General features: G+C 36.9%; 2 protein-coding genes across 4 annotated transcripts; one reads left to right on the top strand and one right to left on the bottom strand.

Annotated features, from left to right (window-relative positions):
• Window positions 1-468: 468 nt before the first annotated feature.
• On the bottom strand, window positions 469-5,087 carry LOC117988403 (ubiquitin carboxyl-terminal hydrolase UCH54). 3 transcript variants are annotated; one of them, XM_034975536.2, is made up of 3 exons: window positions 4,873-5,087; window positions 3,955-4,162; window positions 469-3,142 (listed from the first exon to the last, which is right to left on the bottom strand). In XM_034975536.2, exons 1-3 carry the CDS (start codon window positions 4,890-4,892, stop codon window positions 2,990-2,992), a joined length of 381 nt encoding a protein of 126 aa, XP_034831427.1. In that variant the 5' UTR covers window positions 4,893-5,087; the 3' UTR covers window positions 469-2,989. The 3 variants fall into 3 exon arrangements, with proteins under 3 accessions (XP_034831427.1, XP_034831426.1, XP_069359132.1); XM_034975535.2 differs by having other exon boundaries at window positions 3,955-4,168; XM_069503031.1 differs by lacking the exon at window positions 4,873-5,087 and adding an exon at window positions 4,233-4,385 and having other exon boundaries at window positions 3,955-4,168.
• A 908-nt stretch (window positions 5,088-5,995) lies between these two features.
• Window positions 5,996-13,750, top strand: Hpr1 (THO complex 1-like protein Hpr1). Its single transcript, XM_034975528.2, has 10 exons — window positions 5,996-6,188; window positions 6,259-6,936; window positions 7,434-7,693; window positions 8,355-8,527; window positions 9,300-9,429; window positions 9,884-9,969; window positions 10,623-10,777; window positions 11,073-11,153; window positions 12,417-12,497; window positions 13,292-13,750. The coding sequence occupies exons 1-10, from the start codon at window positions 6,144-6,146 to the stop codon at window positions 13,604-13,606; spliced, it is 2,004 nt and encodes a 667-aa protein (XP_034831419.1). The 5' UTR covers window positions 5,996-6,143; the 3' UTR covers window positions 13,607-13,750.
• Window positions 13,751-16,671: the final 2,921 nt, after the last annotated feature.

The raw sequence follows: 16,671 nt of genomic DNA on the forward strand, positions 1-16,671 counted from the left end.
TGACGGACACGACAGACGCTGTCCGTCAAGACAAGACAAACAGACAGATAACAAAGTGACCCTATAAGGGTTCCTTTTTTCCTTTGGAGGTACAGAACCCTTATAGGCCTGTATTATGTATAGTATAAGAACACAAAAGAAAATACATATATTTATATTAAAAATGTTTTATTAAAGTCCGTGATCTGTAGTTTTGTAGTTTTTTTTTCAAAATATTTACAATAAGTAATTATTATTATTTGAAATTACTAAGTACAAGACAAAATGAATGGAATGTTAATTGAATCTTATTTTGTAATATAATAAATACAATAACAATAGGTATTACATAGTATGCCGGTAATTATTTATCAAAGTTGGTTAACCATAAACTTATAGAATAACGTCCTTTAATAAAATAAATATATATATTAAAATAGATATATTATATTATGGTAAAGCTTAACCAAAAAAATGAAATACCTCGCCTAAATAAAAAAGATTTATTATTATTATATTGCGGAAAATCTGTGGAACTAATTATATAAGACAGAGCAAGTTTTTTATATTTCTGGGCAGGCTTTATAATATACAATACATAAAATATAATATGTATAATAGTCTCAAAAGGTATAATTTTACACAATTCATTAAAACATAAGACAAAAGAAAAATGAAATTTTACACAATCTGTAAAAAGCAAAGACAAAATGCCATTGTAAAAAACACAAAAAAGCGTCATTTTTATTATACACACGCCAACAGAATTAGTGAAACAAAAAATTTTTTCGTAACACTGGCCGGTTACATAACTTTTTTTGAATTTTAGGTCTAATTTGAAAACGGAACATTAGTCGACAGTCATTTTTTTCATTCGTTTGTTTTAATTATTCATTCATTTCATACATCTCTATGGACTGCTTCGAAGTTGATTTTCTGTTTTCTTAGTTTTTTTTTTCATTAAACTTTAAGTATGGTGTTGCAAATTAATGTCAAAACATGCTAATTTTATTGTTGTTTCATGTTTAATAATTATTTGTTTAAAAATAAAATTAACTGTTTTATATTCTCCCTTTTTTGTGTTCCGCTAATTCTGCAGGTGAGTGTAAACTACTACGGACGTCATTCCACTCATTTGTGATGAAACCTTAAACACTATCTATGTGATGATTTTTAAATTGCAAAGATTTTCATTTAATAAATATAATTAATACGAAAAAAACATTTGAAATAATTTGTTTACAACTCGAGCGTACTAAAACTAAACTAAAGTTGTGTGTATCTTTTTCTTTCTATTGTAATAAAACAATGACAGATTTTTTTTGTTATATTCATACATAAAAACAAATGAAACCAAATACATGTTGACTGACATCGACTAATGTAAACCTAAAAAAAAATCTTGTTATTTCCTTACTATGTATATAAAAAGACCTTTAGAAAGAGAAAGCGGTTTCGTAGAGCGTTGTCCTCTCTGCCGTTGAGACCGACAAAACGTCCCATAGGTATGAGTGACAGAGACAACGCTCTACGAAGCCGAAACCTCTTTCTAATAGTCTATGTACAATATTTCCTGCCGGCTACTGTAAACGAGCTTCACTCACGCCTTGTCTAGTGTTGGTACGTTCGAATCAACCGTACCTAAATTTTACAAAAAAGTTACGTGTCGAAACACTAAAAACAAGTCGTGAATAAAAACAAAAAAAAGTATCTAGCTCATTCTAGTCGGCAATAGCACGCTTTCTTACAAAACACAAGTAAAAATAGGAATTAACTAACTTATTACTTTAACTTACATAGTAATCTCCTACTATTTGAAAATTTATAATCTATTTTATTTTATGGTGTTACCCAAATTTTACACCTCATTCTATTTTATATTTCTTTCTAAGGCTGGCCTTCACATTTGCTACTATCGCCTGATTATTTTCTCGACCTATATTTTACAATGGAGAGATTTTGCGAAATGCGATAGAGTCATGCGATGCGATAGTGGCAAATATGCGGTCAGCCTAACAGCAAAAATTTAATATTTTTTTATTTTTAAATATCTTTTTTTATTTCAGATAGCTAGTGAAAAAATCATACATATTCGGAATAAATTGTGTATAAGTTAAAAATATCTCATTGTAACATTCTACTCTATATCTAATTAATCTAGTTAATATTATTGCCATTACGAATTTATTGCATTACACATTATTAAAAATTGTATGTATTGAAAAAAATATTATTAATTAATAATTATTATCAAGATTTTACTCTCTTTTTTCATTTAAAAATTGCAATTTGCTATTTAGCAATCTAAAATCTATACTAATATTATAAAGAGGTAAAGTTTGTAAGTTTGTTTGTAGGAAGTAATCTCTAGAACTACTGAACCGATTTTGAAAATTCTTTCACCAGTGGAAAGCTACATTATACCTGAGTGGGATAGGCTATATTATATTTAAAAAAAAAATAGAGATCCCTACGAAATTGTAATAAGCTACCCGTGCGATACTGGGTGGCTAGTCAGTAATAAAATACAGGCTGAGTTGAGAACCTCCTTCTTGGGAGTCAGTTAAAAATTAAAATTAAAATCAGAAAGTAATCTCATAGTCAATAACAGAGTGAACTAGAGTGAGGGAACTTTTTTTTTTTAATCTTTATTTTGGACGGAGCTTTATCGCATTGCGATTATGTCGCCCCCGTATACAGATCAACTTATGTCTATTAAAATTTACATAGTCATAACCGAAAATAGTAGTGCGCAGAGTATCCTCGCCTCGCCTCGCCAGAGCATAAGGGGCAAGCTAAGATGCTGTTTCGGTTTGATTCTTAAACGACGATATGTCAAATATTAGGCTATAGTGACGTAAAATCAAAGTAAAATAGGGCTACTTTAGGGCTACCTGCTACTGACGTCGAAGCCTCGACGTTTTGGTAGAAGTTCCCTAACTGTCGTGAACTGTGTAGTGAAACAAGTAGCGTACCAATGAGATATTAGTAACAAGTGTGGGCGCTAGAACTAGGACCGGTGCTTGCGGTTGATGGTCTGCATCATGCGGCAGCCCCACCAGTCCTCGAGGTTGAACGGCCTGAAGTTGGCGAGCTGACGCGGCGCCAGCACTTCCTGATAATATCTGGCGTCTTCGCTGCCTCTTTCTAATTCACGGGTCACCTGGAAATGGAATTAATCGTTTATCAAGAAGTATCATATATTGTAATATGAAATGTCAGCTATACCTACCTTACTTCCATGGAAAGAAGTTAGTATAGCGCTCTCAGTGATAGGTTGGTGACTTAAAATGGTTAGCACCCAGTGAGATTTTTGGCTCGCGACTTCGTCTACTACTACACAAACGTCGTGACTACACAAATTTACACAATACACAAACCCCTATTTCGCCTCCTTAGGAGTTGAATTTTCAAAAATCCATCCAGTAGTTTGAGTTGTGCGTCGATAGATCAGTCAGTCAGTCAGTCAGTCAGTCACCTTTCCTTTTATATATTTAGATTACGTAACAGAGAGAGCGCTATACTAACGCTAAATCGCTTGGCAGCACGGCGTTGACGGTAGGGCGGTAACTAGCCATGGCCAAAGCCTCCCAGAACAATTAAGAAAATTAAATTCCCAAATTGCCCCTGCTGGGAATCGAACCAGTCGAATCGAAAAGCGATCACCACTGCGCCAGGAAGCTTGTCGGGTCACTGCGGCGTGAAAGAGTAACAAACGAGAGGTAACTTATACCCTGAATTAACACATAACATTTTATCCTGGAAAATCAAGCGCCAAGCGCTTACGAGCACGAAGAAACCAATATTGTGTTTTTTGTTTGTGTGGAAAAAAAAAATCAAAGAGTTCCTGCAGGATTTTTAAGAAACCTACATCCAAGCGGACAGTTATGGGCATCATTTAGTTTCACCTATATAATCAAGTAAATTTTTTAAGTTGAGCAATCTAGTGCAAAAAAAATTACAACTTTTTCTTACCTTATTCCAAGAATCAAATATATAATTGACAATATCATCATGCTGATTGTTGTTGTTATTGTTGATATTGTTATGATTGTTGTGATTGTTGCTATTTGTCGTCTGTGCCGGCGGACTGAGCCGCGCCCCATTGTGACCGTTGCCGGCGTGGCGTTTGTTTCCCCCCATGTGTGGGAGGGACCTCGGTCCACTGTTTACGTAGTTTGATCTATAACTTACAAAGTGCATTGACTTAATATCACATTCGGATACAAGACAGATAATAATCCCAAACTTACTTTGTAATAATTTTACTTTAACTTTATAACTTGATTTAGTATGTGACAGTATATTTGTTACACTTTTAAAGTAAAATTATACGCAATATATATATTATTATCACTAGTAATTGAGGTTATCAAGTTATTACAAAGAGTCATGACTTATACTTATAAGTACCCATGTGAGATTATACAGGTAAATAGGTAATAGGAATATTCTTATTGACAGACTGTATCATTACTCCTTGTTTTGTTTTTGTTGTTTTGTTAATCCTTATCACTGATTCACGCATTGTTGATGTTTTCAATACTGAGATAAGGTCGCCTGATGATAAAAATGAAAATAAAACAAATCGTTTTTCGATTATAACCAAACTTATTTTATAAACAGTAATCAGCTGCTTAACTTTAACAAGAACTAAGAGACTAAACCTTTAAAAAGAATGCTTCCAAAGAATGAATCAGGAGTATTAATTTTTATTCATAAATTCCAATAGCAAATAGACTTAGAAAGGAGAAATCTGGGTCATCATTATAAAAAAGCCTTTCTTCAACAATCTTAGATTGCTGGACAATTCACAAATCCGATTGCTAAACAAACACGTAACAAATCTCGTGAAAGTGCTTAGAACTTAGCGACAAGACAAAGAACCCTTACCTCATATTATTTCTATCCATTTTATAATTAGATAATTTACGACACTTGTTACTTTTACTACTTCTTAATATGACGAACACGTACGCCTAACCATTTAAAGTATAGTTTGTGTTATATATAAAATGAGCTAAATAAATGCAATATTGCAGTTATAATATTATTAAAAAGAAATATAATACACACGACGCCACATTTATGGAAAAACATTAAAGCTGTCAGCTGTCAGAGTACTGTCAGAGCTGTTAGTGTCGTATGGCTTCTTTTAAGTGGTTTTACGGCTCTGGGCTTTAGCCCTTTTAAAGTGTCGTATGGTCACTGGCGCTACCACAGCGTAGGTACATTACATATACGGGCGCTACTTTCAAACTTCCCTTTAAAAGGGAAGTTTGAAAGTAGCGTAGTAGTACTTCGTCCGCGTGGATTTAAGTTTTTAAAATCCCGTGGGAACTTTTTGAATTTCCGGAATAAATAATATCCTTCCCTGGGATGCAAGCTACTTCTTTACCAAATTTCGTCCAAATCGGTTGAACAGATAGGCCATGAAAGGCTAGCAGACAGACAGACAAACTTTCGCATTTATAATATTAGTATGGATAGAGGTAGGTATTCATTACTTTATCTTATCAATTCTTGTCGATTCTTGTTACACCAGTCACCACACATGCATTTCAACATTTGCATTTCGGTCGCATGTAACCCATGTAACTCGTTTTTCATCCGGCTCGTATATTCTGAGGCCCCTATAACCACCCAACATTCGGAATGTTCAGAATGAGCCATAATCACGACATACTACCACTAGTACTATTATATATTCTGTGCTACCACTGCCCTTTTTTAGATTTGCGTTTGTGCACTCATCCGTGATTTTACGAATCCGTAAAAAAAATACGAATTGAGCACGTTGTCAAGGTGAGATCTGTCACTTGCACAGAGTACTTTATGGCCCTACCGCGGTTGTTTGACAGCTACAATGTCACGATAGCAATCATGTCTGATTGGTTAATGCTCGCTCACTATTGGCCACAATGCATTGTTGCAACAAGAATCGCACAAATTCAGCCAATCAGAACAATTGAGATTGTAATAATGATTGATGCAGGTTTTAGACAGGTCACTTGTCAGCTGTCAGTCAAGTTTTATTTATGCTTATGGCTTATGGTTTTTAGTTTTTACTATAATAATAATTTTCAGATTTCTAGTGTTGTGTGTGTATCGGATATAAATAACAAAATTCCACCGAATGAACTTAAAGATACAAACCTTCCACTATGTCTGAGAAAATATGTTTCGACGAACTTCGGATCAAATACAAGGTAGTATTTAACCTATTTTTCTCTCCGGCTTGCTTGTATCCTTTCCTGATTTTATTCCAATTTATTACAGGATGTCCTCTCCAAAGCTTTCGCAAACAGCAACATGGATTTACTGGACTCATTTTCGAAGAACGTTAACGAAACGGACAGAAAAGCAGCGATGGACCAAGCGTTCCGTGACAAACTTCTCGAATTACTTGTAGAAGACCCTGAGACTTTGGAAAATTACGTCTGTTTCTGCATAGAGTCGTGTAGACGACAGATGGTAACACCTACCATGCCTGTAGTTCTTCTTGGCGATATTTTTGACGCGCTCACCCTAAATAAATGTGAAAAAATGTTCACTTACGTCGAAAATGGTGTAAATATCTGGCGGGAAGAGCTATTCTTTGTCGCTTGTAAGAACAACCTGCTTAGAATGTGCAATGATTTGCTGAGACGGTTGTCTAGATCACAAAACACTGTATTTTGTGGACGGATATTGTTATTCCTTGCAAAATTCTTTCCTTTTTCGGAACGTTCGGGACTTAATATTGTTTCTGAGTTTAATCTTGAAAATGTGACTGAGTTTGGAGGTGACAATTCGAGTACGTTAAAAGACGCCTTGGATGAGGAGATGGTTATAGATGAGGAGAAAAATAAACACACAATAGATTACAACTTGTACTGCAGGTTTTGGAGCTTGCAAGACTTTTTCAGGAATCCAAATACATGCTACAATAAAATTCAGTGGAAAACATTTGTTGCAGTAAGTTTCAATGAATTCTCTTACCTTTTAGTGACTACAATTCTGTTATTGTAATTCAGTAAATTCTGTAAAAACACACAACAGACGGAAACGTTTAATTGCGGAAACTAGCCCTGAATGAAGAAGAACTGTAATTTTGCTGTACACAATCTCTAAACTAAATTGACACGTCTAAATCTAGTTAGTACTATGTGCTTGTGTTTTGACGACTTTCTGCATTTGATTGCTGTTTTTTAGGGTTCCGTACCTTAAAAGGAAAAAAAACCCTTATAGGATCTCTTCGTTGTCTGTCTGTAGTTTGTCTGTCTGTCTGTCTGTTGTTTCTGTCAAGAAACCTTTATGGTACTTCCCGTTGACCTAGAATGGCCTAAACAGCTATTCCTTTCTGCTAGGAATATTGTGAAAGAGATGTCACTATTTTTAGACCAATCAATTTAGTTTACAGCTTTTATACAACTAAGTACCATTAACAATCTATATTAATTGATATTTTCCAGCATTCTGGCAGTGTACTGTCAGCATTCTCATCTTACAAGCTCGAAGCTGTTGAACTACAGAAGTCTAAGCTGAACAGACTTAAGACGTACAACACTGATGTGGAAATGCAGGAAAGTAAAGAACAACACTACTTTGCCAAATTCCTGACCAATCAAAAGCTTCTGGAGTTGCAGTTGTCCGATTCTAACTTCAGAAGATGTGTCCTAATACAATTTTTGATATTATTTCAATATTTGACATCTACAGTTAAGTTCAAAATGTATGTGCATTTTTATATTTTTTGTTTAAAATAAATACCTTCACAATTTTTTTGTGATTGCGGTGATAGCCCAGTTGTTAAGACATCAGTCTCCAACTCCAAAACCCCAAATAGGGTTTTGGAGTTCAATTCAATTTTAGAAGTTATGCGCGTTTTAAGTAATTAAATATCACTTGCTTTAACAGTGAAGGAAAACATCGTGAGGAAACCTGCATGGCTGAGAGTTCTCAAAGTTTTCAAAGGTGTGTGAAGTCTACCAATCCGCACTTGGTCATGCGCATGATAGACTATGGCCAAAACCCTGAGAGGAGACCCGTGCTCTGTAGTGAACCGGCGATGGGTTGATCATGATGATGATGATCTCTAACTTTTGGGAGCTATGTGCTTTTGGGATGCGGAATATTCGCATTACTTCTGACATTCGCATCTGTGGATATCAATAAATTAGCATCCGCAACAACCCTTGTTGTAAGCAATTAAATATTTAGCACTTTAATGCTGAAGAAAAACATCATCATCCTGAGGAAACCTACATGCTTTAGAGTTCTCTATAATGTTCTCAAAGGTCTGTGAAGTCAGCTAACCTGAATTTGTCGATGAACATTGTCCCTTCTAAACTCTAAAGGCTTCACTAATTATTTGTATAATTCTTGTATTTCAGGGAATCTCAAGAACTAAAATCTGACCAGCAAGAGTGGGTGAAGGAAACCACATCATTGATATACAGACTACTGGGTGAGACTCCACCGGACGGGAAGCAGTTTGCAGAGTGTGTTAAAAGCATACTCAAGAGAGAGGAACATTGGAACAGCTGGAAAAACGATGGGTGCCCAGGTGTGACTTTTAAACCAACTTTTAAATATGGAGGTTCCCTGATCCAATATTTGTACAAACCTGAAGCTGTATAATGGTTTATGAAGTACTAGCTGATGCCTGCGACTTTTTAAATTCATAAATTCAAGCGAACAGCTTGAATTTATGAATTTAAAAATCCTGTGGAAACTATGATTTTCTGGAATAAGTAGCCTATGTCACCCTCCAGGTCTTTAACTGTACCTATGCAAAAACTCACGTTGATCCGTTGCGTGGGATAGGGACGCCCTGCACATCCGCACAGCCCCCGCGCTAACCCGGTGCGGGATAGCGCGGGTTACGTGCGGTACCGGGGGTAACCCTGATACCCCGATTGGAATTTCCACAAACCATTTCATATGCAGTAGATATATTGTCATTGTGTCAGACATATTTTGTCCCTCATTTGTCAATCTTAATATATAAAAGGAAAAGGTAATTGACTGACTGACTGACTGATCTATCAACGTGCAGCTCAAACTACTGGACAGATCAGGCTGAAATTTGGCATGCAGATAGCTATTATGACGAAGGCATCCGCTAAGAAAGGATTACTAAAAATTCAACCTCTAAAGGGGTGAAATAGGGGTTTTAAATTTTTGTAGTCCACGCGGACAAAGTCGCGAGCATAAGCTAGTTTACTAACAAAAGAGGGACAAAATATGTCTGAAACTAAATATGCAAAGAAAAAGTTTTCAATTAAAAACAGACTTGTAACAAAAATTGCTTTTGCATTAAATTTTCTTTGTGACAGAATTTCAAAAACCCAAGCCGCCGGTTCAATCTGAGAGCACTGAAGAAGTGAGAAAAACCAAGAAACGACGGCGGCCAGTCGGTGACATAATCAAAGAATATGAAACGCAAGATAAATTCTTTATGGGGAAGTAAGAATCTTAAAACTATGTACCTACTAGCAATAAAACTGGAAGAACTCAGCTCTCAATAAATAAGCTTGTCAATAAAATTATCCAGCAAACAAAAAAAATATTATTGATGAACTCCAGTTTATAATCCTATGTTTTCTGCATAGCAGAAAAACGAGATTCATACATAAAGTTTTTTTTCTTTTTTAATTACCAACATAAAGAATGTTTAACAAATCCAATTTAGACACAGCAAAAAACCACGAAGGTTTAAAAAGTGTGTCATTCCGTCTACTTCTTAATACATAATAATAGTAGTGTTAGTGTAGTTATGTTAAGCAGTCAGCATAGGTAATCTAAAAATACACATGATACACGACCCAATTTTTTTCCCGCTCTTTCCCAGTATCAGCTTTGACTAAACAACTCTTTAACTAAAACTAAAGACTAAAGATTCTATTTTATTATTTTGCAGCAATGAGCTCACAAAGTTGTGGAACCTGGCTCCAGACAACCTTGCCGCTTGCCGGACAAAGGAAAGGGATTTTATGCCTTCATTAGGTGAGTGATTACTGATTACTCATTTATTTTTCGTAATATTTTTTTGCAGGTACCCATGAAAAAAATTACATGATATTCATGATGAATTCGACAAGAAGTCTTAAATATAAATATTTTGCAATTGTTATTAAACTTTATGTTCAAGTGTTATGGTTTATAATAAACTGAAGTTGTTGATATTATAAAACTTTTTTCTATATTTCGTAATAAGAAACAGATGTGTATGTATATGTGTGCAAACCCACTTGAGCCACATTTTGTTCGTGACCTGTCATTTTTATTACTTTTTTATAAACTAGGATAAAAATAATGACCTAAACTAAAAAAACTAATTAAATCGATCAAATAATAAAAAAGTTATAAGCATTTAAATATTTCTGATTAGACAGAGATAGCAATATAGAATTATGACGTCATTTTGACAAATGCCATAGTAGCTTCGTGCGGTTTCATACAAATTTTCGTTTTGCAAGAAAGGGATAGAAGACCCTCCCAATCCAAAATGAAAATGCCTGTAACTTTGTAAATCTTTGTTGGATTTTAATATTTTTTTCAGCGTACGTCATTATTTTCATCCTATAGTTAATAATAAATTAATAATATTTATCAAATTCAAAAGTAGTAAAATACCCAATTCTATATGAATGGTTCAGAGTCGTACATGCTGAGCGGTGCGGGCGCGCCCGCGACGGACGGCGCGGGCGGCTGGGCGTGGCGCGCGCTGCGCCTGCTGGCGCGGCGCTCGCCACACTTCTTCGTGCACACCAACAACCCCATCGGACGACTGCCTGACTATCTCGAGGACATGGTAACGACTGTCCAAGTGAACAGTGTTAAGAGTTACAGTGCGACAAGGCAATCTTGGCGCGCGAAGAAAATCGGCACTGACGTTGCCGTCAAGTGTCCCCTTTGTTCTTGTTTGAATATTCTAAGCCTTTGTTCTTCAACAGCGCCCCCTGTCAATGTCATTCAAGTGTTAAGAGAGCCTTGTCGCACTGTACACTTTTAGACCTTTTCCTTAGAGAACATTATAACAAGAAAAGCAATACATTTAGTCCTGTCATTTTAGTTTAGAGATTATTGTAGTATGATTTGTATATCAGGTGAAGCGAATATCCCGCGAAGCAGCCGCCAATGCCGCGTCCAATAACTCTAACGGCGACAGCGACAAGGCTATTAAACAGGTAACATTTATTTTATACCTTTTTTTATCTTTTATTAACAGGCTATTTTTTAAAAATCTTTTAATAACATTTATGTTTTTTTTTAATTTTTTTTTATACCTTGAACTAGCTTATTCCTGCGACTTCGTCCGCGTACACAAATTTCAAACCCCTATTTCACCCCCTTAAGGGTTGAATTATCAAAAATCCTTTCTTAGCGGATGTCTACGTCATGATAGCTATCTGCACACTAAACTTCAGCCCGATCCGTCCAGTAGTTTGAGCTGTGCGTTGATAGATCAGTCAGTCAGCTTTTCCTTTTATACATACAGATTTACATTTTTATATACAGATAGCTGATTTCCGCAATAGAGATGATGACTATTAGTCAAATCAGCTATCACTTTTTATTAAACGTCAAAACGCTTAGTATGGGAGCTTGTATGAAATAATTATATGAAAGAAAGATACGACGTCATAAAAATTTAGTCAAATTTTTATGACGTCATATCTGTGTATTTCATACAAGCTCTCATACTAAGCGAGCGTTTTGGCGTTTGATAAAAAGATGCTGATTGCACTAGTTATAGTACGCGACAGGTGGAAATGGCAATCGGGGAAGGAACGCACGCACACCCGCAGCGTCTCCGCGTTAACCCGGTGCGGGCGAGCGAGGGTGATGGGTGGGTGTGCGGGGCGTCCCCCCACCTCATACCCCGATTGCTATCTCAACCTGTCGCGGTCTAGGTCCGTATCGATTTAGGCGTTTGAACTGAAAACTCCTTTAGGCGACTTGGGCGATTTTGGGATGGGTAAAAACTCAGATTAAGGATCAAGGTAGATTTGGCATTAAAATAATAATACCTTGTTAGAGCAAGCTAGGTGTATAGAAAAGCCCTGAAGAGTGATAGAGACATAAACACAGTCTTTTGTTTTTGGCATAGTTTAGCTTTTTTTGGGCACAAACTACAACGTGCCCAACAAACCTCTGTGATAGTAATTTATTGCGAATATTACGAGTTTTTATTTAGTTTTCTGTTTTAAATTTAGTATTGAAGGTGTGTAGAAGCCATTTATGGTGCATTGCTGTGTAAAAGTTGTAGCGAACGCAAATTATGAAACATAACCTTTCATACGTGAGTATTATTTCTTTTGTTGTTTTGTCCCTTTCGGGTATACGCGTCTGTCAAGTCTCTTGATACTTAGTCTGAGGGTAAAAAACTTCAAGGTCGCGTCTTCAAATTATGCGTCCTGACATGCCTTGACCAGTTACTTACTTATTAGGAGCCTACCGATGAAGAAATGTGCGAAGAGCAAATAGAAACGGACATCATCAAAGAAGAAGATGCGACCGATATGGATGCTGTAAGTTAATTTGGATACATTTGTTTTTAGTTTTAGAGTTCCGTACCTCATAACTGAAAAATTAAACCCTCATAGGATCACTTTATTGTCTGTCTGTCCATTCGTTCGTTTGTCAAGGCCATTTTCCTCAGAAAGGACTTGACGCTCGTACTGAACCAATGGTCTTTTATTGCTGCAAATATTTCAAGGGGCACTAAAATACAGTCTTTCAAAACGTATTTTCATATACTAAACGTCACACACACACATGCATACCCTCATGAATGCGCGCGCACACACACACACACATAGCCTAGCTAGTTTATTTTTATAGGTACCTACTCTAAAGTTAGAATTAATTAACTGCTTTTATCTTTTACTAGCTGATGCCCGCGACTTCGTCTGCGTGGAATAAGGTTTTTTAAAATCCCGTGGGAACTATGATTTTCCGGGATAAAAAGTAGCCCATGTCCTTCCCCGGGATGCAAGCTATCGCTGTACCAAGTTTCGTCAAAATCGGTTGAACAGATGGGCTGTGAAAGGCTAGCAGACAGACAGACAGACAGACACACTTTCGCATTTATAATATTAGTATGGATAAGGGTACTGATTTAAACGCTAAAATTCTTTTATCTCTTTTTATAATTTAAGACTGAGATCTAGGTATAGAGCGTACCTTGACTTCGCTCCGACTAGCCAGATTTATGTCAAAGCCAATAATCTGTAAAATCAAAGTCAAAGTATGTTCTATAAATCTCGGCCTAAGTTCATCCCACTAAACTACTCAAAATGTTACTACATGTTATACATTACAGGTGACAGATCCAACACACACAGGCGAAGACGACGAAAAAACAACTTGCTCCAGAGTGACCATGATAACCCCATCACAGCTCGACGTGTTAGCCGCCAAGCTGACCGAATGGAAAAAGCTAGCCGCTAAGCTAGGCTACAGACCCGATGAAATACAATTCTTCGAGACAGAAAACGCCACAGATGCTAGCAGGGCAAAGAACATGCTCACACTATGGTTCGACGACGACGAAGACGCCTCTGTGGAGAACCTACTCTATATCATGGAAGGATTAAAGATGGCCGACGCTTGTGAGGCATTGAGAAGCGTTATGTGACGATCGGTCAAAAAGCATTGTAAATTGAGAAAGCATTTACATTCTCTAAAGAAATTATTTTAAGGGTTTATTTTTGTGAACGAGTGTAATGAATTGTATGAAGTATTGATTAAATAATAAAGGTCATATGAAGTATGAATTTTATTTCTTTGTTTTATTTGTGCGCAAGCTAACTTGCTACGATAATATTCTAAGCTAGCCGCTAAGCTAGGCTACGGAGTACGGACCCGATGAAATACAATTCTTCGAGAGAGAAAACGCCACAGATGCTAGCAGGGCAAAGAACATGCTCACACTTTGGTTTGACGACGACGGAGCCTCTGTGGAAAACCTACTCTATATCATGGAAGTATTAAAGATGGCCGACGCTTGTGAGGCATTGAGAAGCGTTATGTGACGATCGATCAAAAAGCATTGTAAATTGAGAAAGCATTTACATTCTATAAAGAAATTATTTTAAGGGTTTATTTTTGAGAACGAGTGTAATGAATTGTATGAAGTATTGATTAAATAATAAAGGTCACATGAAGTATGAACTCATTTCTTTGTTTCATTTGTGACACAAGCTACCTTACTACGATAGTTGATAATATTCTAAGCTAGCCGTTAAGCTAGGTTTAGGGTGGTTAAGCACTCGTCCGATCCGAGTCCGTGAAAATACGTACCGTGAAGCACTGACTTTGATACTAAATTTTACCAATTTCATTGCGTTGTTGAAGCGTGTGGGGTTCCGTGGTGAAATGAGTATTCTTGTCATTGCTTAACCAAGATGGCTGCTATAAAAGCTGTCAAACGTTCGAGCGTCCCTATTGAAAAACCCTTTATGTCAAAGATGTCTACTAAATAGCTTGGATTTGGATACTTACGTGCGTACTTAAGCAATATCCGAATTCGGTCCGAGTTTTTCATATCCGTATTTTCACGCATTCGGATCGGATGAGTGTGTGATCGCTCTAATTCTTTAGACGGAAAATGCCACAGATGCACTAACATCACCCTTTCGACGATAATAGTGACGCGTATGTTGAAAATCTACTTACCTACGTATACCAGCAAAGAATAAAGGTTATAGCTCATTAGAGCCACCCGGCACCTTACCAGCACCGCCTGGCCTCGTGCGGTTAGTATTCTTTATATGGTCATACGCTCACTATATTAACGCCGTAATGTCACTTGATCGCCTCGCTCTCTGACGCTACAGACTTGATGTAGTATATTTTAATGTATAAAATGGGTACATACCACGATTAATTTTTGTTTTTATTTGTCGATATATCAAACCAATTGCACACGTCGTGACCACGACCCGTGCAATTGAGTAAATAAAATATGGCGTTAAACCACGAAATAAGCTTAAAATCATTGATGTAGTATGTTCATATAAGCCGCGCGTGGCAAGACAGTGCTGGTCGGATGCTGGTTGACTCTAATGAGCTGTTATCTTAGAGATATCCCAAAAGCATTAAGGGGTATAGCAAACGACCGATTAAGTCGACTTCCGACTTTACAGCACTCAACACACACGTCCTGCACCTGCTGAGTGCTGACCCGACATTACAGAGGTATGCGCCGCCGACTACTGCCTGTCGTCTGTGCTAACGCGTCGTCACTCGGTAGGTATGTTCTATCCTCTCCGACATACCGCTAATAAAAATCGGATCGGTCATACTTACTTGCTCTGATTTTGTATACTACATGTTACTTAGGTACATACTACTTAGGTATTTGCGCTATCCTTAAGGGCCTTTCTACATATATGCGGTGCGACGTCGCATAGCAAGAACGACGTCGCACTTCAGTATGATTCCCATGCATGCACACGATGCGTTGTGCGTTGTATATTTTACGATGCGACTTCGCACCGCCTGTATTGTGAAAAGGCCCTAAATCCTTAGTTTGAAAATTTGATTTTCTTACAATGCTATAGTAATCTTAGTTTAGTTTTGACTACCTTCCAGTTTGAGATACTTATTGCAGTAGTTACGATCAGCGTTTTTATCTATTTGTGCTAAATAGTGCAAGTGCCAATAAAACCAGCCACTCCTTCAAACATTGTAGGCAGTTGGCACGCCTACTAAGTAGGTACTAACTCGTAGAGCTTTGAAACTATTGGATCTTATTATGACATACAATCTGTAATTTGTAGCTCAGTGTTTCTGGTTATCCTGCCAAGTGAAACACAACAGATGCGTCTATTAAACGAGCCAAACGGAGGCAAGTCATCGCTAATATTCTCACACTGATTTCCTAAGGAAACGCGTACGGTTTAGATTTATAAAACCATTAAACAATGTCGGCCGTTCCGAAATTATAACTTGCACGCATTTCCTCATCGCGGCTGACTCACGGTGTGCCTAAAACAGAGCTTATTGCGTACAAACTTTACATCCCTAAAGCGTTTTATACAAAAATAATCTTAAACACTCAGTGTTAAAGTTCTCTCCAACTGTATTCTTAAAGTTGTAAGTCAGGAAAACAACCAATCTGAATTGGTCCGCCGAGTCTCTCCCGTTGACTAGGATTCTGGGTGGAAAGAAAATCCGATTGGCGGTTTGCAGATCATGTGAAACTGGTCGCATTTCACCGCTGTGCGATGTTTACAGAATCGCGGAATAGTCGCTGCACCGAAATTAGTTCGAAACGAATACGTCAATGGGTAGACGAAGCTTAGTGCTGCGCGCGGTCGATCCTAAAATATTTATATTTTTATGATTCGATACGGGACTAGATATTTTTATATTAAAAATATACGGCAACGGGCGTGACGTGCGTGCGCAGAAGCTTTGGTAGGAATTTGTGTAATGGACTTTTTATACTGTAAGTAGAAAAATCTGTGTTTTTGTGTGTTTTAGCATCCCCGCTTTTAATTGTACCCATAAAACGTCTTTCCGCGTATTTTACAAGACTAGTCAGATATAACATCTGCTGGTATTTTAATGGGCTCATGATGTGTCATCTTCATAGGTAGGTACCTAACTACAATGTATTTTGAATTTTCATAAATCTTGGAGTAACGGTCGATTCTATCAAATTTATTGCTTAAATTATGATCATGCGCATTTCTA

The sequence above is a fragment of the Maniola hyperantus genome, chromosome 14 (genome assembly GCF_902806685.2).
Source record: "Maniola hyperantus chromosome 14, iAphHyp1.2, whole genome shotgun sequence".
NCBI classification, from domain to species: domain Eukaryota; kingdom Metazoa; phylum Arthropoda; class Insecta; order Lepidoptera; family Nymphalidae; genus Maniola; species Maniola hyperantus.